Source organism: Protopterus annectens, chromosome 5.part0 (genome assembly GCF_019279795.1).
Source record: "Protopterus annectens isolate FY-2018-M chromosome 5.part0, PAN1.0, whole genome shotgun sequence".
NCBI classification, from domain to species: domain Eukaryota; kingdom Metazoa; phylum Chordata; order Ceratodontiformes; family Protopteridae; genus Protopterus; species Protopterus annectens.
This window is the reverse complement of record NC_056735.1, coordinates 699,806,839-699,832,870: the sequence shown is the minus strand read 5'-3', so window position 1 is coordinate 699,832,870 and position 26,032 is coordinate 699,806,839. Positions and strand designations below refer to the sequence as shown.

General features: G+C 42.4%; 1 protein-coding gene across 7 annotated transcripts in view; it reads right to left on the bottom strand.

Annotated features, from left to right (window-relative positions):
- The window catches only part of MSL3 (MSL complex subunit 3), a 1,154,348-nt gene that overhangs the window by 595,262 nt on the left and 533,054 nt on the right, over window positions 1-26,032 (bottom strand). For all 7 annotated transcript variants that reach the window (XM_044072547.1, XM_044072546.1, XM_044072551.1 and 4 more), the window contains one exon: window positions 20,039-20,301. In XM_044072547.1, the coding sequence (XP_043928482.1) occupies window positions 20,039-20,301 (263 nt within the window). The remainder of the gene's footprint in view (window positions 1-20,038; window positions 20,302-26,032) is intronic.

The window sequence follows — 26,032 nt, the reverse complement described above, 5'->3', positions numbered from 1 at the left end:
CAAACATACACTCATGCACATATGCCAAAAACTTATGCCAGTACTTGTATCTGAATTTACTTCTTTTTGTTTTTTTTTTAAATAATGCTAACGGATAAACTTGTAGTACACTTGAATTGGACTTCAGGAAATAAACCTCTCGGGCAGTTTAACACTTTTTTATTATTGCTTGAAAGACTAAATACTAAAGTCATTTATCATTTTGCCAAAGTCATTTATCATAATTTTAAGAAACATCTCAACAACTTTATGATGCGAGTGAAATGGGCACTGTAATATTCTTGTAATATCGTTTTGCAAGAAATCACCTCTTAGTGTAAGAAACATATCAAACAACTGCACGATGCAAATAAACATTTCAAGTAATTGCACTTTGCGAATAACTGCATACAGCACAATGAAATGTCCCCAAAATGGCAGTACCTTGCTAGACAACTCTTTACAATGCAAGACACACACTGTAATGGTGACAGTTTGCGAATAGACACACCCAGCACAAGAAACTTTTCGAAATGGCTATATTTTGACTGTATTAAATACATGCACTTTGCACACAGAAACTCTTTGAAACACATGCACAGTAATAAGCACACACTAAATACTTTTACACACTATGAGATACTTCAAATAACTTTGTATTGTATCAAGGGCATAGCTAAAGTCGTAGTTATGCCAAAACACAGCACTTTGCCAAAACACATGCAGTCACCTTGCTTTATTTTTGCTTAATGTGTCCTTCATGTTTTGCCTTATTCGTTTTTCTCGTTTAAGCTCTTTATATGCCCAACATACTTTTCTTGTGCTCATTTTACTCTAAACGGGCCCAGTTTTGCTTTGAACACACTCGCTTTACTTTAAACATGCTAGTTTTGCTTTATTGTTAATCATTTCATCAAATACCTTTGTTTTAAACATTCTTTTTAGCCAACAAACTTTTCATGCCTTCCGCTTGCACAATAATGGGGTTTGCATCCTTGTAATGCCCCCTTTTTATCAAATAAATAGTTTGCAATACTTCTCATTACCTTAGATTCTTTTCTGGCTCTTTTTGTGCTCATTTCTCTTGGTTTAACCTTCACTGTCGTCTCTACACCTCATGGCTCTGCATTTTATTTTCTTCGATCCTGGTTCTGACACCATGTCACTCTCCTACTTTGGACGCAATAGAAGAGTCTTCTTGGGTTCTGTTCAAACCGCTTTATACAAACACATTTCTATATAGGTTTGCTGGTTTTAACTTAAATAACATATACAAATTAACAATTATAATCATGCATGCTCTCAGTGTGGCTGCTCTTACAAAATGACACTAGGGAGTGCACGTGTCTGGAATTTATATGTTTATGTATAGCCTTGATGTGCTTCATAAAGATACAGTATACTTCACTTGCAATCTGAAATACATTTCTTGAACCCAGTCAGCTTATCTGTCACTGGAAAGAAAAGATACTACTCTTACTACAATTGATCTTAACCAAAAGACTGAGAGCGGTGGTTAAAGTAGAAAAGCAGGGAAGTTTTTTTAACAGAAAAGAAAGTACCAACAATGGTACAAAGGAATACCTTCAAAGAGTAGAAAATATTGAAGGAAAGAAAGGTAAAAGGTACCAACAATGTTACAAAGGAATACCCTTCTAAAGGGTAGAAAATATTGAAGGAAAGAAAGGTAAAGGTAACAACAATGGTACTCAAGGGAATGTACAGTTGTATACATTTACCATAAATGTAGATGTTCGAGTGTATTCACTGTTGCAGTCATCACCTGTGGGTTATCCCTGCTGTGGTAGCCCTCGGCAGGCCCCAATACCAGAGTCAATGTTTTTGTATGCCAGCTGCTGTCGCCTGTAGTCTGATGTCAGGTCGTCAGTACTATAAAGCAAGGCAGCCGACGTCATTACATCAGTTTTTTTTTGCCCTAACCCATCAGAAGCACAAGGGAAGAGAGAGAAGTGGTCCTGGTAGCTAACAGCCACATTGGGAAGCATGTGTCCCTGTAGGGGGAAGATGTAAAAAGGGGGATGGAGGGAGGGAAACCAAGACTGCAACAGTGAATACAATCAAACATCCACATTTATGATAAGTGTACACAAATACACTATGTTCTTCGTGTTTCACTGTTGCAGTCATCACCTGTGGGAGGATTCCCAAAGCTGAGGTAAAGGGTGGAAGGATAGGCAGAGTTCTAGGCATGGGTCAGGAGGCCCTGCAGAATTGCAGAGGCAAACCCTGCCCTAGACTTAGAAAAGAGAGGTAGGTGGTAATGCTTCGTAAAGGTATGGACAGAGGTCCAGGTGGCCGCTTCCAATATGTCCCTGGCAGGTACTCCTCTGAGGAAGGCAGTGGAAGTGGTGGATGCCCTAGTGGAGTGGGTACAGATTGACTTAAGGATGGGTTTCCCATGTAGTCTGTAGCAGAAACGGATACAGTGTGAAATCCCTTTGGAAATGGTTTGTTTGGAGATGGGCTTCCCCCTCTGCCCCTGGGGCAAAGTTTACAAGAAGCTGGTCAGTTTTTCTGAATGGCTTAGTGCAGTCTAGACAGTATCTGAGTTGTCTGTGCACATCTAGTGTGTAGAATTCTTTTCCCCTTGCTTTGAGGGTTGGGAAAGAAGGTGGGAAGGTGTGAGGCCTGGTTAAGGGTCACATCAGATACCATCTTGGGCATAAAGGAGGGATTAGTCCTCAGGGAGACTCTGTCTGCATGGAAAATTATGAAGGGCTTGACAGCCATGAGAGCTTGAAGTTCTGAGACCCTTCTGGCTAAGGTGATAGCTAGTAGGGAAGGCAGTCTTCCAGGAGAGGTACTTCAATTCTGTTGAAGTGGTAGGTTCGAAAGGAGGTAAGGTTATTTTCTCTAACACATAATTTAGGTCCCAGGAAGAAGCAGGAGGTCTTCTGGGAGGGCTGATATTAGAAGACCCTCTGAGGAATTGCTTAATCAAAGGGTGAGAGAAGAGGGGTGGGTCTGAATCATAATGGCAGAGATGGCCGAGGCATGGATTTTAATACAGGAGGACAGGCCACTATTGGGCAACTCTGCCAGTAATCCAGGATGAGAGGGATGGAAGGTTGGGAGGTACTGCCCCCTTTTGATTGTTTCCAGGAGCAGAATATTTTCCATTTTCCGACATAAGATTTTCTTGTGCTGGGCCTTCTGGCCTCTGTGATGATGCCCAGGACTTGTTTAACAGTGACTTCTTGTTGGTTTTTAGTGTATGAGCCATGCCGAAAATTTGAGAGTCTGTAGGTCTAGATGCAGTACCTTCCCCCTCTCCTGGGTCAGGAGGTCTGACCCTAGGGGAAGCAGCTTTGGGGGCTGTTAGGTGAGACTGCGTAGTAAGGGGTACCAATGCTGTCTGGGCCAATCTGTAACGATTAGGATGGCCTTTGGTCTCTCCTCTCTTATTTTGATTACAACCTTAGGAATAAGGGGCAGTGGAGGGTATGCATACACAAAGAGGGAGCTCCACGGGAAGGTCAAGGCATCCATCTTCCATGCTCAGAGGTGATACTCCCTGGTACAAAACTTGTGCAGCTGGTGGTTGAAGTGCAAGGCAAAGAGGTCCACCTCTGGGGTCCCCTACTCCTGGGTGATTTGCAGAAAGATTTCTCTGTGGAGCTGCCATTTGTGAGGGTCCAGTACGTTTCTGCTTAGGTGGTCTGCCAGTGTGTTGTTGATCCCTGGTAAGTATTGGGCAATCAGATGTAGCCCCATGGAGGTGGCTGTAAGCCATAGACTCATGGCTAACCTGCACAGGGGGTAAGACTGGGTACCCCCCTGCTTGTTTAGGTACCACATTACTGTGGCATGTCTGTTTTTATAAGGAGGAACCTTGGCCTGAGATGGAGTTGGAAGGAAGTCAATGAGTTTTGCACTGCCATAATTTCTTTCTGGTTGATGTGCAAGTGAAGTTGCTGGGTATTCCAAAAGCCTTGGGTACACCTGCCTGCTAGGTGAGCGCCCCAAGCTATGTCTGAGGCATCGGTGGTAATAGTCTGGCCGGAAGGGCAGAGGATGAAGGGAAGACCCTTGTTCATGGCACAGGCCTCTGCCCACCAGAGAAATTCATCCCTTATGCAAGGAATCAGTGGGAGAGTGGTTTGTAGGGACTGTGTGCACAGACACCAAAGGTTCTTTAAGTACCACTGAAGCTTTCTTATGTGACACCTGGCGAGAGGGATGAGAAGGATGCAAGATGCCATGTATCCCAGGGCTTGCAGGAACTTCCTCGCAGTGAAGTGACTTCTGGAAGCCAGATGGGTGAAGTAGAGAGGCAGGAAGCACTGCTTTTCTGGGGAAAGGAAGGCCATTAGGGTTGCTGTGTCTAGCACAGCTCACAGGAAAACTATTTTCCTGGTGGGGTTTTGCTTTGATTTTTTCTCGTTGATGGTGAACCCTAGGGAAGTTAGGTGTTTTTTTGACAAGAGAAGATCCTGGAGCAACTTTTCTTTGCTGTTCGCCTGAATGAGGCAGTCGTCCAGGTAAGGGTAAATCTGTATACTTCTCTGCCTGCAGAATGCTATAGCCGGGGCCAAGCATTTGGTGAATACTCTGGGAGCAGTAGATAAGCCAAAGGGCAGTACAGAGAACTAAAAGTGCTGATAGCCTGCTCTGAAGCGCAGGAATTTCCTGTAAGATTCCCGGATGGGGATGTGGAGGTAGGCATCTTTCAGGTCTAGTGCCACCAGCCAGGCATTTTGTGTGAGCACAGGCAGGAGCTGCTGCAAGGTTAGCATTTTGAATTTGGGGACCACCAAGGAAGTGTTCAGTTTGGATAGATCCAGGATGGGGCGCCAAGTGCCCTCTTTTCTGGGAACAAGGAATAGTCTGGAGTAAAAACCTTTTCCTGTTTGATCCGGAGGGACAGGTTCTACTGCCCCCTGGGATATTAGTGCTTTTACCTGTTTTAATGCCTCTGCCCACTGGTTTGGGGGAAGGTCTGGGTACCCTCTTGGGATTGGGAGTTCGCTGAAGTAGAATCTGTGTTACTGAGAAATTATTTTTAATACCCACTGGTCCTTGGTTATAGAGACCCAATTGTCCTTGAAGAGGGTGAGCCTTCCTCCTAGTTTTAGATGAGTGGAAGGAGGTCAGAGGGGGGAGGGAGAGTCATTGTGAGTGTTTACCATAGAAGCTTGGCTTAGAACTCCCTGCCTTAGAGGCGGAAGTGGTCCATTGTTTCTTATTTGCTGGTCCTGGGATAGAGGCCTGGATGTCCTGTCCCTGCGGTGCTTACTTTGGCCCTGTCTGCTGGGTGCAGGGAAGGCCCAGTGCTTAGAGGGGAAGTTTCTGCTGAATCTGGGTGGTTGAACTTGAAAGAAATCTTTTACTGTTTGCACAGACTTTGCTTTGTCTTACATCTTTTTAAGCACCTCTTCTGCTTTTTCCCCAAACAGGCATTCCTTATCTAGGGGTGCATCAGTAAGTTTAGACTTGACATGATCAGGGAGAGGGTGTTCCTTCAGTCATGCATGTCTTCTAATAACAGATCCTGTCACCGCTGCCCTGCTAGAGGCTTCTAGGGAGTCATATCCACATTGTAATGAGTGCTTGGTCACTTGACCAGCAGAGAAAAGTAATTCTGCCACCTCTTTTGAGTTGGCACCATCAGGAGAGGTAGCAATCTTCTGCTTTATTTGTTCCAAAGTGTGTTGTTGATATTTTAACATATGTAAATGACAATTGAGTGCTCTGATAGCCAAGGTTGCAGACATGTATACTTTCTTAAAAATAACCACAGCAACCGGAAAAATTGCTTCACCACAAAAACGAACCACACAGCAATAGCCACTGAAAAAGAATTTATTCCTCTAGCGCCTCGGCAACAGTAAGCCTTCAAGGAGTAACATACAGAAACTAAAAAACATTTTTATACTATCAGCTCTACTCAATAAAACAATCAAACAATTAATCAATTAATCCAATTATTAAAAGAAACGTTCATATATTTAAAGTAAAAATACATTATTTTTACAAAACACTCTTCCAACAGCAATCTGTGTTCAAGCCCTTTGGAATCAGTGTATCATATTTTAAAATGAAAACAGTCTCTTTCCGTAAAAGCATCAACTTATACATTTCTTTATTCAAGTATGGCGTATTAATCTGTTCTAAAACAGTAGCTTTCAAACCCTCTATATTCCCATCATGACATCTATTAAAATGAAGAGCCAAAGGGCTCTCCATTTTATTTATCCTAATATCTCTGAGATGTTCTAATAATCTTATTTTAAACATCCTTTTCATCTGTCCTATATAAAACTTATTACAACTACATTTAATAGCATATATAACACCCTCTGTCCTACAATTAAATATTCCATTTGTTTTAAAACTAACATTATTAATACACAAAAAAGAATTAATAATATAAGGACAACCACTACATTTACCACAAGGTTTCGTCCCTCTGAAATATATTTGCTGACATCATTTGATATCAGGTCGCTCAAACTTAGTATGTACCACCAAATCTTGGATATTTCGTCCCCTTTTATATGAAAACATTAATTTTTTATCATTAGAAAGACCATCAAGTTCTGTAAATTGTTTAAGAAATTCCCAAAAATGAAGAATGCATTGTCTAATACTGTCACTTAAAATATTATATTTAGACACTACAAACAATTTCTCATCTTTGTCACCACTAATCATTCTACTAACATTCATTTTATTATCTCTATTATATCTATTATTCAATACTTTTAGAACACTCATCTATTAATTCTGTATCAAAATTTCTATTCTTAAACATTAATTTTGTTTGTTCTAATTCCTTATTAAAAACATCTTCATCATTACAAAGTCTGGAGATTCTCAAAAACTCCCCATAAGGCAAAGATTCTATAGTATGCTTAGGGTGACAACTATTTCCCATTAGGAATTCATTTACTACCCCAAACTTTCTGTGTATACTCGTACGGATATATTCTCCCACTTTTCCACATAAAGTAATGTCCAAAAAGGAAACTTTATGGCCAAACTGTAAGCCATCAAAAGTTATACCAAATCTATTAATTTGAATATTTTCCACAAAATTTTCTACTTCCATAGATTCCATGATTGCCACCTTCACATAAAAAAATTAAGTCATCAATATATCTAAAGTAATATTTCACATATTGTTTAAAAAATAATTTGTCATAAATGCATTCGCTTTCTACCAAACCCATGAAAATATTTGCATACATGGGTGCAAATGGTGCACCCATGGCCGTACCTTGAATTTGATGATACACTTGATTTTCAAAATAAAAAAAATTGTTCTCTAAATAAAATTGCACTAAATCCATAACATAATGAGTTAACGGGCTATTGCCCATCTGATACAACAATGATTCTAGTCCAAAAATATGTTTTACATTAGTATAGAGACTCTTTACATCTAGGGTTATTCCAATACATATTTTTACGCCACACAACATTTTTTATTTTGTCTAAGAAGTCAAAAGAATCCTTAATATACGATGGAAGTTGTTTGGCTTCTTTTAATAATATACCATGAAGGACAACCCCCAAATTATGCAAAAAATATCTGCTAGCTGAAACTATAGGACGGCCTGGAGGATTAACACTATCTTTATGTATTTTGGGCAGACAGTAAAAATAGGCTGGACTTGTCTCTTTAATTATTAATTTATTTTCCACATCTTTTTCCGACCAGTAACCCAGTCTAAGACCCTTATGAATCAATAACATATAGTCATTTTTAGCTTGTTCCACAGCCTCAATATTTACCATTTCATAAACTGTCTTATCCTCTAGAAGTTCAAGACACATTTTCAAATATTGTACATAGTGAAGAATTACTATTTTGTTGCCCTTGTCTGAGGGTTTAATAACTAATTCCCTTTGCTTCAAAAAATCAGTCAAGGACAACCATTCTTGTTTCGATAAATTATAATTTACACTTTTTGAATTAAAGTTTTTAAATAACATTTCCAACTCAAACTGAATCATAGCATGAAACTTTTTTATACCTTCATGTGTGAAAGGTGGCATGAATTGACTCTTAAAAATCACAGCAGAAGTATCAATTAAACAATAAGCATTGACATCGCTGTTACAAGAAACAAAAGAGTCAAACAATTCACTATAAGATGAATTTTCATCTGTACTATCATAACATACTTCAGGAACAACATTAGTGCATGTTCGATGTTCAAAATAATACCACAGATGTAATTTCCTAACAAATTTATACATTTCTAGTTTACATTCGTATAATTGTGGAATAACAGTCGGGACAAATTTCAACCCATGATTTAAAGCACTAAGCAAGACCTCATCAACTGACAAACCAGATATATTCACAATATTATTATAAAAAACAAGTCCATTAATACCATCTTGCTGTCCCGCCATGGTTTGTATTGTTCCCCTCTTGGTTGTTCACGATCCGCATATCCTCTTTTACGCTGTCGATTGTTCTCGCCTTCAAAACGAAAATTATCATAAAGATATTGTTCGTTTATCGGTGAGGGCAAAGGTGGATAACTATGAGGGTCAACAGTCTCACTTTCATATTTTTCAATGTTTTTTGGGAACGCTTCTAAACTGTTATTGCTCAGCAGTCTCTCTCTTGAGAAGCCCGCCCCCAGTGGAAAGCGAACCTTAGAGCGTGACCTCTGATTGGTTTGCCCAAAAAACGCTGTTCCTCTTTCAAAATCCCGAATGTCTCTATGAATCTTATACATTTTCTGATCAAGGACTTTCTTTTCATAAGCACCAAGTTTATTCTGAATGTCACATAAGCAAGCTTCAAAGCGAACCTTTTCCAACACAGCCATTAAACTAGTACACACACTTGAAATATCTTTCTTAATTACAGCCAATTTGATAATGTCTCTTTCTATGAGAATACCAACCCATTCCTTAGAACACGAATGGGCTGCCTTTTCCCATCTTTGTTTAAAAATCTTATCTTCCGAAGAAGTCATATCAAATGGTTGAGAGGGAAATTTTATCGCTCTCAGTCCCCTCGGAACAATGTCTAAATCTAAATATCTTTGCAAACTAGTATAATTATAATAAATAGTCACTTCCTTATTCATCAAATTAGTCAGCTTGGAAATCAAAGTCTTTACCTCACTAGGATATTCAAGGGAACGTTTGCCAATATTAGCAAATGGATTCACAAGACGTTTACTACGAGTTTCTGCTAAGACACGTTCCCAAATGGAAGTAGAAGAGTTGTCATCATTTATTTGTCTCTCCGACCGATCTCTGTCACATTCCACATTTGAGTGAAGAAAACCATCCATAGTACGCTGAGAGGAACCACCACTTTCCTCTCTAAAAATAGGCGGAAAATTGAGAGCTGGATCACTGGCCATGAAGTAAAAATAACCACAGCAACCGGAAAAATTGCTTCACCACAAAAACGAACCACACAGCAATAACCACTGAAAAAGAATTTATTCCTCTAGCGCCTCGGCAACAGTAAGCCTTCAAGGAGTAACATACAGAAACTAAAAAACATTTTTATACTATCAGCTCTACTCAATAAAACAATCAAACAATTAATCAATTAATCCAATTATTAAAAGAAACATTCATATATTTAAAGTAAAAATACATTATTTTTACAAAACACTCTTCCAACAGCAATCTGTGTTCAAGCCCTTTGGAATCAGTGTATCATATTTTAAAATGAAAACAGTCTCTTTCCGTAAAAGCATCAACTTATACATTTCTTTATTCAAGTATGGCATATTAATCTGTTCTAAAACAGTAGCTTTCAAACCCTCTATATTCCCATCATGACATCTATTAAAATGAAGAGCCAAAGGGCTCTCCATTTTATTTATCCTAATATCTCTGAGATGTTCTAATAATCTTATTTTAAACATCCTTTTCGTCTGTCCTATATAAAACTTATTACAACTACATTTAATAGCATATATAACACCCTCTGTCCTACAATTAAATATTCCATTTGTTTTAAAACTAACGTTATTAATATACAAAAAATAATTAATAATATAAGGACAACCACTACATTTACCACAAGGTTTCGTCCCCCTGAAATACATTTGCTGACATAATTTGATATCAGGTCTCTGAAACTTAGTATGTACCACCAAATCTTTGATATTTCGTCTCACTTTCTTACCCTATCTGTCCAGAGGTCTGGAGTCTTGTCAGAAGGAAGAGTATACTTGGCAGAAAGTACAGTTTTGTACCTACCATAAATGTAGATGTTCGAGTGTTCACCCTGCTGCAGTCATCACACTTGGGTTATCCTGTCGTCAGGCGGTCCCGCAGTCGGCTGGATTTCCAAAGTCTTGGTCCGACGTCGGTTGCGGTCGCCTCATCCCTGACGTCAGTGCGCCAGGGGTACATATATTGCAACCAACGCCATTTTCTTCAGTTTTTCTTGCCCCAGATGTCAGGTGCCCCCAAAAAGGTGATCCAAATTAGTACCAAAAGGTGAGAACACTGTACAAACACAAAATCCCTTCAGCTATAAGCAAATATATCAGTAAGGCATAGCAAAGATCTAGCCAGTAGATCAGAGGGGTTGGAGGGAGGGTAACCTGGACTGCAGCAGGGTGAACACTCGAACATCTACATTTATGGTAGGTACAAAACTGTAGTATGTTCATCGTGTTACCCTGCTGCAGTCATCACACTTGGGCTGAGTCCCAAAGCTAAGGTAGGGTGGAGGCATCATAGAGGGTTAGTGGAGGCAATGAGGCCCTGCAGAACTGCAGTGGCGAAGCCTGTCCTGGACTTAGAATAAAGAGGTAAGTGATAGTGTTTGGTGAAGGTGTGTACAGAACTCCAAGTTGCAGCTTCTAAAATTTCCTTGGTAGGAACCCCCCTGAGAAAGGCTGTAGAGGTAGCTGTTGCCCTGGTACAGTGGGATCTAATGGTAGGAGGAACTGGTTTCCCATGATGGGTATAGCAGAATCGTATGCAATGGCCTATCCATTTAGAAATGGTTTGCTTGGATATGGCCCTCCCTTGAGAAGCTGTAGCATAGGAAACAAAGAGCTGGTCAGTTTTTCTGAAAGCCTTAGTTTTATCCAAGTAGTATCGAAGCTGCCTGTGAATGTCCAAGGAATGCAGGAGTCTCTCACCTTTGTTCTGTGGATTGGGGAAGAAAGTGGGTAGATGGATGGTTTGAATTAAAGCTACACTAGAAACCACCTTAGACATGAAGGAAGGATTAGTTCGTAGAGAAACTCTGTCTTGATGAAAAATGAGGAAAGGTTCCACTGCCATTAGTGCCTGTAATTCTGAAACTCTCCTAGCAGAAGTTATTGCCAGGAGCAAGGCAGTCTTCCAAGATAGGAACTGAAGGTCTGCAGAAAAAGCTGGTTCAAAGGGAGGCAGCGTTAGTTTTTCCAGAACAAAGTTGAGGTCCCATGTTGGTGTAGGAGCTCTTCTAGGTGGTCTAATGTTTTTTGCCCCTCTGAGGAACTGCCTTAGGAGTGGATTTGAAAATAAAGGTGGATTTGTGTCGTAGTGAGCTGAAATAGCTGAAGCATGGATTTTAATTGAGGAGAAGGAAAGTCCTTTACGCAACATCTCAGCTAAATACTGCAGAATGTGAGGTATATGAGGCTGAGTTGCGTCTTGGCCTTTAGCTTGGTTCTGCGTCTTGGCCTTTAGCTTGGTTCCAAGCAGAAAACCTTTTCCATTTATCCTAGTAAGCCTTCCTGGTGCTTGGCCTTCTGGCTTCTAGAATAACATCCAGTACTGCTTGTGAAAGAGGGGCTGGTTGGATGCTTAACTGATTTGCCATGCAGCCAGGTTTAAGGTTTTGATCTGGCTGTGTAGAATCTGCTTGTCTTGCTGCGTGAGCAAATGAGGTATTTGAGGCAATATCCATGGTGGGCTGTGAGCCATATTTTTCAATAGTGGGTACCAGTGCTGGCGTGGCCAGTCTGGGGCTATGAGAATCATTTGAGGTTTCTCCTTTTTGACCTTCAAAAGAACCTTTGTAAGAAGAGGTAATGGAGGAAAGGCATATGCTGTCAGGTTTTTCCAACTGAAGGAGAGAGCGTCCACTTTCCAAGCTTGACTGTGGAATGTCCTTGTACAAAATTTTGCCAGCTGGTAGTTTTGAGGACTGGCAAACAGGTCTATATTTGGAAGGCCCCATCTTTGAGTTATCATTGCAAATATTTGTGGGTCTAGCTTCCACTCATGGGGATCTTTGATGTTTCTGCTTAGGTCGTCTGCCAATGTGTTTTTCTGTCCTGGCAGGAATTGAGCTTGTAACTGGAGTTGGTAGGTCAGAGCTGTGTTCCATAAGATTATTGCTTGCCTGCAAAGAGGGTAGGAATGTGTGCCCCCTTGTTTGTTTATGTACCACATTACTGTGGTGTTGTCCGTCTTTATTGCAAGTTGTCCAGGCTGTAGTAGATCCTTAAAGGCTGTCAGAGCTTTCTGTACAGCTAGCATCTCTTTTTGGTTTATGTGCAGTTTTCTCTGTTCTGCAGTCCATAGGCCTTGAATGCATTACCTTGCCATGTGTGCCCCCCAGGCATAGTCTGAAGCATCTGTTGTGATAGTTTGCCTGGGTGGGGGCAAGGTGAAAGGCTGACCCTTGTTGAGGTGACATGCCTGTGCCCACCATAGAAATTCCTGTTGAAGGCAGGGAATGAGAAATATCACTGTGTCTAAGCTGTGGCTGTGTTGAGACCATACGCTTTTTAGGTACCACTGTAATTTCCTCATATGCAGTTTTGCAAATGGTATTATCAGAATGCAAGATGCCATGAAGCCCAAAGCCTGCAGAATTTTTCTTGCAGTTAATTGGGTCTTTGTTGCCATTGCTTTGAAATATTGAGTCAGTTGTAATTGCTTGTCTGGTGTAAGATAAGCCTTCTGGGCCGTTGTGTCCAAGCTGGCACCCAGGAATGTCATTTTTTGTGAGGGTACTAGTTTTAACTTCTTTTCGTTTACTGTGTACCCCAGACAATTTAGTAGATGCTTCACAAAAGCCAGATGCTGTAAGAGAATGTCTTTTCTTTCTGCTTGGATGAGGCAGTCGTCCAGGTATGGATATATTTGAATTCCTCTTTGTCTGCAGTATGCAATTACTGGTGCCAGGCATTTTGTGAATACTCTGGGCGCAGTAGATAAGCCACAGGGCAGTGCAGAGAATTGATAATGGGTTGAACCTGCAATGAAACGGAGGTATCTACTGCAACTTTGTCTAATAGGGACATGCAAGTATGCCTCCTTGAGGTCCAACGTTACCAGCCATGCTTCCTTGCCCAACATGGGAAGTAGCTGCTGTAGTGTTAGCATCTTGAATTTGGGAACTTGTAACTAAGTGTTTAGAATTGAAAGGTCCAGAATTGGTCTCCAAGCATTTTCTTTTCTGGGTACTAGGAAGAGTCTTGAGTAAAATCCTTGGCCTTGCTCTTGAGTTGGTACCCTTTGAATGGCTCTCATGGCCATGAGAGCTGTAATTTGTTTTTGAGCCTCTGCCCTTTGATTTTGTGGCAGGTTTGGCATTCCTCTTTTTATTGGCAAGGTGTGAAAGTGGAATGTGTATCCTCGTAAAATTATGTCTAGGACCCATTTGTCCTCTAAGAGGTCTGTGATGGGGGAGTAAAAGAAACTCTCTGAGCCTTTTCTTGGAATCAGAGTAATCCTGACCTTCCCAGTGAAAATGTTCCCTCATAGTATGTAAAGTTTCTGCAAAAGAGTAATCTTCTGGAGGGGAAGCTGAGGGAATAGAGTGCTCAGCATCAGAATCTTCATAAGGAGATAAGGAATAGTCTTGGTCCTCAGAGGAATCCGAAGAAATAGACAGTTGTTCAGAGGAAGCAGATTCTTCCTCTTGTCTAGGCCTTTTGTCAGAAGGAGGCTGAGAAACCCTGATAAGAGAAATCAAATCTTCAGCCATCTTGAGCATCTGTTTCTTAGGCATAGGGCCTTGAACAGGTGACTGAAGTGAAGCCTTTTTCGATTTGTAAGGAGTCTTCGACTGTCGTCGGTCTGAAAACGCCTTCAGAAAGCGATGGCGTTTCAGAAGCACCGGCGTCCTTGGAAGGTAAATCGTCGGTAGGGCCTGAAGTAAAAGGCTGCATGGGCCTAGTACATTCCGTCAAAATATCCGTAGCGGTCTCGGGTTCCCGAACTGCGGTAGTCAGAGGCTGCGTCGGAGCCTCACTGATAACCGGAGACCGGATCAACAGAGGCCTCGGAATCGGGCTTAGGCCTGGGCTGTTGATCCTTATCCCTGCGCTTTTTGTGCAAGCCGGTAGTCGGTAGCTCCGACGGCATGTTATAATTAAATTTTCTGCCAAAAAAGTGTCGTGCGAAATCAAATCGTCTTTTAATAGTACGTTTATTAAATCTAGTACAAAAACGACAAGAAGTGACGTCGTGATCAGGGCCTAGGCAAGGTATGCAATAAGAATGAAAATCCTTATGAGGTATTTGCTTCCCACAAGAAATACAATTGTTAACTTTTTCTGACATCGGTCTGAGGCAAGAAAAGTTTCCCCAACGGGGTACTTAGCTTTATAGAAGACTTCGGTCTGAAATTCGAATTCGAAAATCTAAGGAGTCGGCCGACCGGCACTTGCGAACTGCTTCTGCTTCGGGCACCGCGTGGCAAGAAAGACTGAAGAAAATGGCGTCGGTTGCAATATATGTACCCCTGGCGCACTGAAGTCAGGGATGAGATGACAGCAACCGACGTCGGACCAAGACTTTGGAAATCCGGCCGACTGCGGGACCGCCTGACGACAGGATAACCCAAGTGTGATGACTTCAGCAGGGTAACACGATGAACATCTAGTCTTAGCTTCTTTGGGTCCCTGTTTAATAACCTCAGGGTCTGCAGCAGGGTTCCTGTACAGGTATTTGTGAGAATCCGGTACTTTGTAGTACCTGTCAGGTTTAGCTGGAGCAGGAGGCATGGCATCAGGGGCTAAACTGGATTCAAGGAAAATATCATCCACCACTTCTAGAATAGGGGGGATAGCCAGGGGTCTGGGCTGAGGCAGGTGCAGAAACTCTCTAAGTCATTTCTTAGACTGTGGGTAGTCCTGAGATTCCCATTGATAATGTTCCCTGAGGGAGTGGAGGGTTTCCTCAAAGGAAAGGTCCTCTGGAGGGGAGGCAGCGGGATGGATTCTTCTGTATCTGAATCCTCATAAGCAGTTAATGGCTGTTGTTCCTCTACAAAGGCAGAATAATCAGATTCCTCAGACTCTTGGTCTGTCATAATTTCTGGAGAAGGAAGCCTTTTCCTTTTTGGGGTGTGGGCTTGAGTACCTTGGATTAGGGAGATGAAATCCTCCTCCATTTTAAGCATTTGAGCTTGGGGTGGGAGCAGAAGCAAGATGGTGGCTAGAGGCAGATTTCCTAGGAGTGGCCTGGCTTCTGAGAAATGGTAGTTGGAAGAGAAGACATTGTTTTTTTGTCTAGAATCGGTAGTGCGAACGGCCTCCCCAGCAGCTGGTGCCTGCATTGTGGCCCCGGACCCGACCAAGGCAGAGACAGCCAAAGGCTCAGAAGACGAAGTGGATTTCTGCAGCATACCGGACTCAGAAAGGGTCTCAGCAGAGGTCTGCACAGAAAGTGAGTCGGGCATCAGGGGCTCCAAAAGCTCCTCACTTGAATTCTGGTGAACTAACGACTTGCTTAGAGGTAGCATCGTCAGAAGGCTTAGCCTTGTGTGGCCTGTCTTCATCTTTACGTTTTTTCGGAATATCGGCAGATTGTTGGCTGATGGATGCCATATCAAAATTTGAAGATGGAATATGAAAATAATTGTCTACAAAAACAGCTCTACAGTGAATGTTTCTCGCATTAAAGAGGGCACAGAACCGACAATGAGGGACATCGTGGTCTGGGCCTAAACAAGTGATGCAGTAAGACAAACTCTCAGTGTGGGATCTGCTTTCCACAGGCGAGACAATTAACTTTTTTGGACATCAGTTAGAGGAAGAAAAAAGGGTCCCCAATGGGGTATTTCGCTTTAGACGTTTTGTGATGAAATTCGACTTCTGGTAGCGACCAACCGGCACTCATGCAAACTGCTTCTGCTATGGGTTCCATGGCAAGAAAGACTGATGTAATGACGTCGGCTGCCTTGCTTTATTTAGTACTGGCGACCTGAAGTCAGACTACAGGCGACAGCAGCCAGCGAATAAAAACGTTGACTATGGTATTTGGGCTGGCCGAGGGCTACCATAGCAGGGATAACCCACAGGTGATGACTGCAACAGTGAAACACAAAGAGCATCACCCAAGAATTAGATATAAAAAAATAGGTATCGCCTGATAGACAGAATTTGAAAAACACTAGAAGGTAAGGGAATACAGGTAAGGAAAGTCAGAAAAAAACAGCAATACAATAAAAATTTCAACAAAACACAAATTAAAGGTCATGCTGCTAAACACTATGAGTCATTGCAAGCATTCCTAACCCTGGAAAATGCTAACATCTGTGCAGTCACAGAAACCTGGTTCAAAGCTGCAGAGAGCACCCTGGCCTTACATGGTTACTCATTCTATCATACAATCAGACCCCAAACTGTGGGCAGTAAAGCCAAAGGAGGTGGAGTTTTACTATACATTAAAGACATGCATACCTCCAGGCTGGTCAAACAGTATGACGCACAGGAGACACTCCAGGTGCAGTTAACCACTGACAATACCCCTATTCAAATCACAGCTAGCTACGGGCCCCCAAATCTCACTCAGGATGCCCAATACACCTATTTAGACCTGTTCGAATCTATCAAGATTCAACCCTTTAGCCTGATCCTGGGTGACTTTAACTTTCCAAACATAGATTGGAAGTACTACTCATGCCAGAACGCTAATACCCAGAGATTCCTTGATTTTGTCAATGCAAAAGCCTTGGAACAGCTAGTCAATACCCCCACAAGAGGTGATAATATCTTGGACTTGGTATTAACCAACATGAGTAACCAATGCAGCATCCCTATAGTATCATCCTCCTTGGTAAAATCCGACCACAAAGCAGTCACTTTCGAAGTCACCATCTCCACCAACCCCCTACTAGCTAGGATCAGACATAAAAACTTCTCCAAAGCTGATTACAGCCTCCTGAGGGTTGGTATAAACAGCTTCACAGCCCCCTCCCCCTCTGTAGGAACTGGCACCAATATCCAAAACTACACCAAAGCCCTATATGAGCATTTATATAGATGCATGGAATCAGGAATACCTGGACAGGACTAAATCATCTTCCGCAAGGAAGAGTAAACCTGTCTGGTAGGCATCTACAATAAATAAACTCTAACAAAAGAAAAAAAAATCTTGTCCAAGACCAAGAAGGAGCAGGTGCCCAATTAGAAGCAATGCCTTCTTAGCCTAAACAAGCAAATAAGAACACTAGTGAAATCCTCCAAAACAAACTTTGAGTCCAGATTGGCCACATCTACTAGAGACAATCATAAGGCCTTCTTCACATATGCCCGCAACCTCAAAAGAAGCACCCAGATCTGTTCAGAACTGGTGGTCAAGGACACCACTTATACAAATGCTGTAGATACAGCAAACTTGCTGGCCAACAGATTCAGTGAAAACTTTACCCCTCTGTCCCCCCATCAGCAAATCAAGACATTCCCAGTACCTGCCCTCTTCCTCTTATATCTAGGGAACAGGTCATCTCTGCTCTCTCAAAGGCAAAAAAATACAGCCTCCATGGGAACCGATAACATCCCAGGCTGCATCCTATGTGAACTCAGGCATGAACCTGGAGGACCATTAGGCACCCTATTCAACCAAAGTCTGAGCACTGGCTTCATCCCAGCTGAGTGGAGAACAGCCACCGTCATCCCTTTACACAAAGGTGGAGCGTCCACCGATCCAGAAAATTACAGACCCATCAGCCTAACTAGCCTGATCTGCAAGGCCACAGAACAGATTATCATGGACCTCATTAACAAGGGACACTGGCAACCTCCAAATACTTGATCCCACACAGTTTGGCTTCGTCAAGGGGAGGTCATGTCTGATAAATTTGGTTGACTTCTTTGAGACAGTCACCAAAGCTATGGACAAGGGGAAGACAGTGAACATCGCCTACCTTGAACTGGCCAAAGCCTTTGACACTATTCCCTACTCGGGCATTATAGATAAACTCTCTCAACTAGGCATCAATCCATATGTTACCAGATGGGTACCAAACTGGCTCAGACAGAACTCACAGTCAAAATATTAGAAGCCACCTCAAGCAGTGGACTTGTAACAAGCGGCGTACCCCAGGGTTCATTCTTGGGGCCTCTTATTTGGGATATACTTTTCTGAGGTGCAGGCCAAAATCAGTGGGCTATGACTGACCAAGTTTGCATATGACTGCAAGCTGAGTGTTGTCATCAGTTCCTCAAGTGATGTGGACATCCTCCAAGAGGGTCTTCCCTCAGACAAATGACTGGTGCCAGAAACATGTCCTCAAGCTGAATACCAAAAAATGCATCATCATTCCTTTTGGGGAGAGTGACATCCCCACAAATGATCACATTAGTAATTTCCTAAGTATGCAATCAGTCATGAGGGATTAGGGCACCAGGTTGATAGCAACCTGACTTTTGACCATCATGTTGCTTCTGTTGTATGGAAAGCCTTCTAACATGGCCCACCCCATAAGTAAGGGTATCTCATTCAGGGACAAGGAGGTCATAACATCCCTGCATTCTTCCCTTATAAGGCCCATTATTGAGTAAAATGCCCCTTTTGGCATGTACCTTGCAAAGCACATACAGCAGCTGCAGAGACCACAGAGGTTCCTCACCAGGAGAATCCAGGGCCTGAAACATCTACCACACACAGATAGGCTAAAAGCCCTATCCTTCTACTCAGTTTCATACAGACTCCCCAGAGGTGACCTCTGTCTGGCATACAAGGCGATCATGGAACCTACCTTGAATGGACTGCTACATATCTGCACGTCAAGCTCCACTTGAGTAACCTGCACACACTGCCTCACCCTGGTCTGTGACATCAACAAGACTTGCTGATGGGACAGATTTGTGTCCCAGAGATTCCTCCATCTATGGAATAGACTCCCCCTCCACATCAAGCAGATTACCTCTTTTCCTCTTTTTAAGCGCAACCTGGATAATTGGATGGGAACCACAAAATATACCCCCGGGATTCCACCCGTGTCCCTGCTGGACAGGGTTATCTGGTGCTGATTTGTCTAAACATGGGCCAAACTCCTGGCTAGGCTTATAACGGCCTCAAGGCCAATAGCCTAGTAACATCCTATGATCCTATGAAAAACTCACAACCCTGAGGAAAAAAATACTCAATTGTTTTGAGACAGAGAAGGATCCGCATCTAAGCAATGTGGCTGCAAATGAGATCTGAGGTATATTAGGCTACTGCAGCATTAGGGGTAAAGGGAGGAGAGCAAGAGTTGGATCCAAGAATCTGGAAAAAGCAGCCAAGTCGGATCAGAGGTCGGATCAGAGACCCATCAGTTGAGGAATGAAGGAAAATGACAATCAGATCTGTATTTCCATTAAACAGGCCAGCTCCAGCTAAACTAAGATTGCATTAAATTAGTTAAGTAAACTATAAAATTAACACATTTTTATACAAACCACATTACAATACTGAAGTTAATTAAAAAATATCCTACAGTTACAGCAGAAAACCACCCATACAACACTTCAGTCTTTAAAAAATACAGAAACTAGTTAAAAGATGTTCAACAGAGAGCTTATTTAAAATGACTGTAGACCCATGAAATTTCAACAGAAAACAGTAAAATAAATTAAAGGGGATGAATAAATACACAAGGTATGATTTATTAAATGACTGAAGCATCTTGTACTGCAGGGTTAGAGAACTTCATTTGGGACTTCTGAATTCACGTCTTCCCAAATATCATTCTCTAGACCCACAGTACAATATAAATCAAAGAAAACAAAATTCTAAGATGAATGGTGACTGATAAAAAAAAGTCTAATGAGTTCACAAAACTGCAAAGTCAGGGACTTTGCAGAATCTTCAAATTTTCTCTATTGCCTGTCTATCAACTTCTGTGACCCGTTAATAGCAATACTTGTGAAAAATAACTTACTTTTATCTAGATGCAGAAACAGTTTTGGCATCTGTGAAGATGTTTCTGTATGGCGTCGTTTAGGCTGTGGTGATGCACTGCTCTCTGACAGTCTATCACAACTTGATGCATGTCGTGTGGACCTTCTGAGTGACAGCAAACCTTCACAATCAGTCTTGCGTTTTTTTGGAGTTGCAGGCTCTCCTGTTGCAGACTGGCTGTCTGTAGACTGTGGGGTGGGAGGATTTAACAGAGGAGGACTCGGGGACAATTCCTCTTGAGTTCTGTAAGAAAAAGAAAATTCCCAAGATGCTAAGCATCCACTTTATTATTTGTACTAACAGTCATTCTCCTCTGGGAGAAGCATTTCCAATCTGTATCATCTTGGGGGAGGGGGACAGCACAATTACTTCCAATAAAAAAAAAAAAAAATCATAAAAAAAAATTCACAGGTTTGAGGAAGATATAGTTTGTCAAACTCACCTTCAACAATACACATACACACATACTCACCCTGATTAGTTCATGACAAGGCTATTGTTGGGTTTTCTGTTTTTGATAATCCCATGTTTACACAAGTATTAACTTTCTTTTCACTCCCTGCCCCCAAGCCTATCGATTTGACCTCCATTTCCAAAACATGGAGCAAAAATACAACATACAAGAACACAATAAATTACAAACTTAAGTGGACAGCCATCCACAGACACAGGACATAGACTATCCATATAGAGTAATATGTTCTCACTACATAAGGCCTCTAAGCAGACCAACTGATATTAAGTTGGAGAAATAGCAAGAGTTTTATGCTCAGGGAGTTTTAAAATCTTCTAACCCTCTTCTTAGATTGAAAACAGTTTACAGGTATTTACTAGGTTAACAGCAGCAAGAACCTTTTTAAGCCTAGCCATGCATCCCAAATCACTGACAAGTTCTAGTACTCTTGATTAAGTGTAAGCATGGGTTTGGGATTTGAATAATTTACAAGCAGGGGCCTGGGAGATGAATCATTTACAGGCTGCTTGTGTCCACTAGAGACACGGCTGCCAAACCAAAGAAGAATTTCCTGTTCCCCATCCAGTTGTCCAAGTTGCACCTGAATTGGGTTAGGGAGAAATATGCTTCACATGGATAGGGAGCCTACTCCAGAGAAAGGGTAGTCTCTGGGATACATAGCTCTCTCTCTAGCAGGTTCTATTTATAACACAGGCAAGCATTAAGTGTTTAGAATGGGTAATTCTGGTGCTGTTTGTTTTACAGATATGCAGGAGGTCCACCAGAGTGGGGTCTGACAATGCCCTCAACAGCCTATAGGAGACAAAATGCAGGGATAAGGCCTTGAGGTGGTTAGCATAAGATGTAGTTCTTACGCCCTGTATTCTTTCATCGAGGAACCTCTGTGGATGTTCCAATTGTTTGATATGCCTAGTTAGGTACATTCCGTGAGGTCACTGTAATCAACTACAGGTCTGACAAATGCTGAATGCAGTGGAACAATGGCTTCCTTGGACCTAGACTTTTGTTGATAAGTTGCACAAAGCAGAATGATTTCCTCACTACTACAGACACATGATTGTCAAAGGAGAGATTATTGTCTGTGTGTGTCCCCAAGTCCCCGACTACTGGGTCAACTCTTAGGGGTGTGATGTCAATATAATAGTTACCAGGGGTGGATGACTTCCCAAAGGATACTACTATGCATTTCTTGCCATTTAGTTTTAGTCCATGGCTCTGATATTAGTTGCTTGTCTGTGTCAGCCCTTCCTGGAGAACATTGTGTCAGTGGGCGATTTAATGTCCGTTCTTAATTTGCAATCACCTGCATTTTAGTCAGCCAGGGTCCACTGACATTGGCCTTGACTTCAGAGAAGTAAATGCCAAAAAGGAAGTACTCTCTCAGTTTATGGACTGTTTCCCCAGAGGTAAAAACCTCAGGTGGTGAAGATGAGGCAAGATTTTTCAGACCCTGAATCAGTATACTAACCAGTGGAAATGTGGTCAACATATGCTAATTTGCCCTCAGAGTAATCGGAGTCAGTAGAACCATGGGGGGAAATGTCCTTATTTTCCCAGAAGATTATCCTGTAGCAGAGGTTCTGGTACGACTATGTTGCTTGGATTTCACAATTTTTACAAGGTGCTCAGTCAGTTTGAGCAGAACTTGTTAGTAAGTCTGATGAGGTTGGGAGCCAGAAGGCTGAGGCTGTGGCAAGCTGGAAGCAGCATTCTAAATTTAGGCCTTTGACTTGGGTCTGGTGTGGCGTTAGATGTACTGGGGCCATATCTAGAGAAGGCAGCTGTGGCATGCACTTGCATCAGAAGCTGAAGCCTGCAAAGTGACCCCAGACTCAACTGACAACCCAAGCCCTTCGACTCATGCAAAGGAGGCTACTGTCATATTGGACTAAAAAGGGTCTCAGTAGAGGCCTCAGCCACCCGGTCATTTGCCAGAGGGGGCTGTGAAACAGTCTCCTCCCCCTTGAATACAAGTATGGGTGGACTAGCAGATGGATAATTACTGTCATCTGCTACCGTAAGATGCTAAGGATGTTTCTCCCTTCATCTACGAGAGGGGCTGAAATCAACAGAACTGGTGGACACCATACTGTGTAAATGTTCCTGATGCTCCTTTTCTTTGTCCAAGAACTCCGCTAGTGAATCAACCTTACACTCTTAATAAAATCACAAAACAGTCTGTTCCTCTGTCCCACAAAGTCACCATGAGACAAAACGGCCAAGAATGCAATGAAATAAAATCTTGTTTATTAAAACGACGAAAGAAAGACTCAGAACAAAAAGCAGGTTACCGGTTTCACTCACTGTGTGTAAACTTCATCAGAAAACTACGTAAAACTCACTGCTCACTTAAATAATAATTGACTGCTTGTAACTGGACAAATTATTTAAACAGAAAAACACCCCCTTAAGTACCATAAATGATTCTCTCCACATATAAACAATGTGACAATCCTGATGTCCAAGTCTCAAAGAAAATGGTCTTCCAAAGGTAACCAAATGCAGAACTTACTTAAGGTACTAATCCAAATATGGGCAACAGTTCTGTCCTCCACAAGGTTGTGAATGCAGATGCCTGTGCTATGCATCATGTCTCTGCAACTAACCTTTTTCATTGAAACTGAAGCCATATATGTGGTCCAAGATGGCTCAGGATAACCTGCAAACTAAATGATTAAGTCCTATAAAGTAAGGGTTTTCTGATGGTTTCAGTCACCTCTGAGACTTAAAATGAGGTGTACAGCAGGAACAAAGAATCTAAATAATGAATATAAACTTTAAAGTATGGTTGGTCATGTGGTACAGAGGGATACAAGCCTGACTACAACCCAGGCAAGCTGTGTTCAATTAGCAGCACAAGTACTGTAGAGGCTGGGTGGGAGAGGACAGGTTGCTGATTAAGGGTCACTCATCCACAGGGAGAGAAGTGGTCTGGTCCACAAAGTAAGTGACTTCCACTGGTGGTAATGGCGCTTGAAAGGGGCTTTGCCAGGCTCACAATGATTGCCATAGGTTCATAGGTTCATACTAGGCTATCTGCCCGAGGGCATTTACAAGCCTAGCCCATCGTTTTGTGGCTTACGCCACCCCTTTAGTATGGGGAACTATACCCATTATTTTGCTGTGCCTCTGTCGAGCAGTGACACTGAGGTAATCCCTGGGGTATATCTGCGATCTCCCATCCATTGGTCAAGATTTCTCTTGAACAAGGCCAGCGAGGTGCTCTGCCTCACATGTACCGGGATTTTGTTCCACAGCATAGGGAGTCTTTGGGTGATGAATCTATCCCTCCAGCATGTCCTATTAATAGCCGTGGCGAGGTTTAAGTCTCCCGCCCTTGTGGCTCTGATGGATCTAGATTTTTGAGGTGAAGCATATTCATCAAATCTGGGTTTGACATGGCCTTGTATGTTAGGCAAAGGTCACCTCTGAGCAAGCGGTAAGCGACTGAATAGAGCTGGAGTTCTTTCAGTCGGGCAGCATAGGACAGATTTTTGAGACCCTTTATCCTTTTGGTGAGGAACTTTTGTGGCCTCTCCAGCTGCTGCAAGTGTCGGGTCAGATACATTCGAATGGGGCATTGTACTCAATCATTGGTCTGATGAGTGATGAGTAAAGGGAGACTATGACCTCCCTTGATCTAGATGAGAATCCCTTCATGATAAGGTGGGCAATGTAGAAGGTCTTCCTAACTACTTTAGCTACATGGGTGTCGAATGACAGACTACTATCAACCTGGGTCCCCAGGTCCCTGATAACTTCTTCTGTGCTCAGTGGATTGCCACCTATTTGGTAGCTAGGGGTAACCTTGTTTTTCCCGAAGGGTATGACTATGCATTTTTGGCATTTAACTTTAGGCCGTGGCTCTGGCACCAGTTATCCGTTTCTGTGAGACCCTTCTGAAGGATATCTGTGTCAGATGTGTTTTCTACTATGGCGCCCAGTTTGCAGTCATCTGCAAACTTTGTCAGCCATAACCCTCCTGTGTTTGCTTGTACTTCGGAAAAGTAGATGCCAAACAAGAGTGGGCCCAGGACTGAGTCCTGTGGGACACCACTTGTGACAGGCTTTGAGTCTGACATGGCGCCAGCAACTCTGACCCTGTGGGTTCTGTCACTCAGCCAGTTTGCAACCCATCTTGTGATGTATGGGTTAACATTTAAGCTGATGAGTTTTTCAATGATACCCGAGTGGGGTATTGTATCGAATGCCTTAGCCAGATCGAGGTAGGCAGTATGGACTGCCTTTCCCTCATCAATGGCTTTGGTGACTGTTTCGAAAAAGTCAACCAAGTTTAAAAGGCATGATCTGCCTTTGACAAAGCCAAACTGGGTTGGATCCAAAGTCTGCAAATTCCCTATGTCTTTATTTATGAGGTCCATTATGATCCTCTCCATGGCTTTGCAGATAAGGCTTGTCAAGCTAATGGGCTGGTAATTTCCAGGGTCTGTGGAGGCACCGCCTTTGTGAAGTGGGACCACAGTTGCAGTGCGCCACTCCCTGGGTATGTATCCAGAGGCAAGACTTTGATTAAACAGCTGTCCTAGCTGTGGGTTTAATTGCTCATTGAGTTCGTGGAGCACACAGCCGGGGACACCATCAGGTCCCATGGATGCTGTGTTTTTTGCTTTGGAGAGAGCAGTTCTCACTTGGGCGCTGGAGATGTTTGGGGGGGTGCACTCGTTTGGTATAGATATCTCTCCTTTTGGGGGGGGAGAAGTTTGCACTGAACCTGTCAGCCAGTATGTTGGCAATGTCTGTAGGATCAGTAAACTTCACATCATTTTGAACTAGTTCTGAGCATATCTGGGAGTTTCCTCCTAGGTTTCTAACATAGCTAAAGAAGGCCTTATGATTGTCTTTTGAGTCTTTAGCTATTTTTCTCTCGAAATTTGCTTTGGATGATTTTATGAGAGCTCTTAGTTTTTTACTTATAGTGATCAAGGGTGTCTTACTTTTTAAGGATTTTGCTCTATCTTGTAGTAGCTTCCTCCTTTTGTTGTAGAGTTTGTTTATGGCTGGGGTCCATGAGTCGCTATGTCAGGGATAATCTGGGTGGGAAACAAAATCATTCCACATTTGGGCAGCCAGTGCAAGTCTGTCAGCAACCTTCCTGGTGGGCTTAGGAAGGATAGGTCACACACTTCCATGAGCTCAGTAAACTGACCTGTTCCCCATGCCCAAAGTATTGCCTAGAGAACAGGAAGTGAGCCACTTAAGCCTCTGAATGGGAATGAATTGGCAGGAGAATTCCCAACCAGTTCAGGGATATCTGGTTCTTGCTCTGGAATATGTCTGCTCAAAGCAGCATTCCAGTTTCCAAAAAGGTAATAAAGAATATGAACTCTCCTGTGCCAATATCACTACAGCAAGGAAGGGTACCTCCAGGCTTCCAAAACAAAGGATGTGCACACAGGAGGGATGAACAGGATACACAAAGGTATCTCACCCCTAGGATCAGTTGAGAAAAGGATTAAACACAACTGTGTATAGTTCACA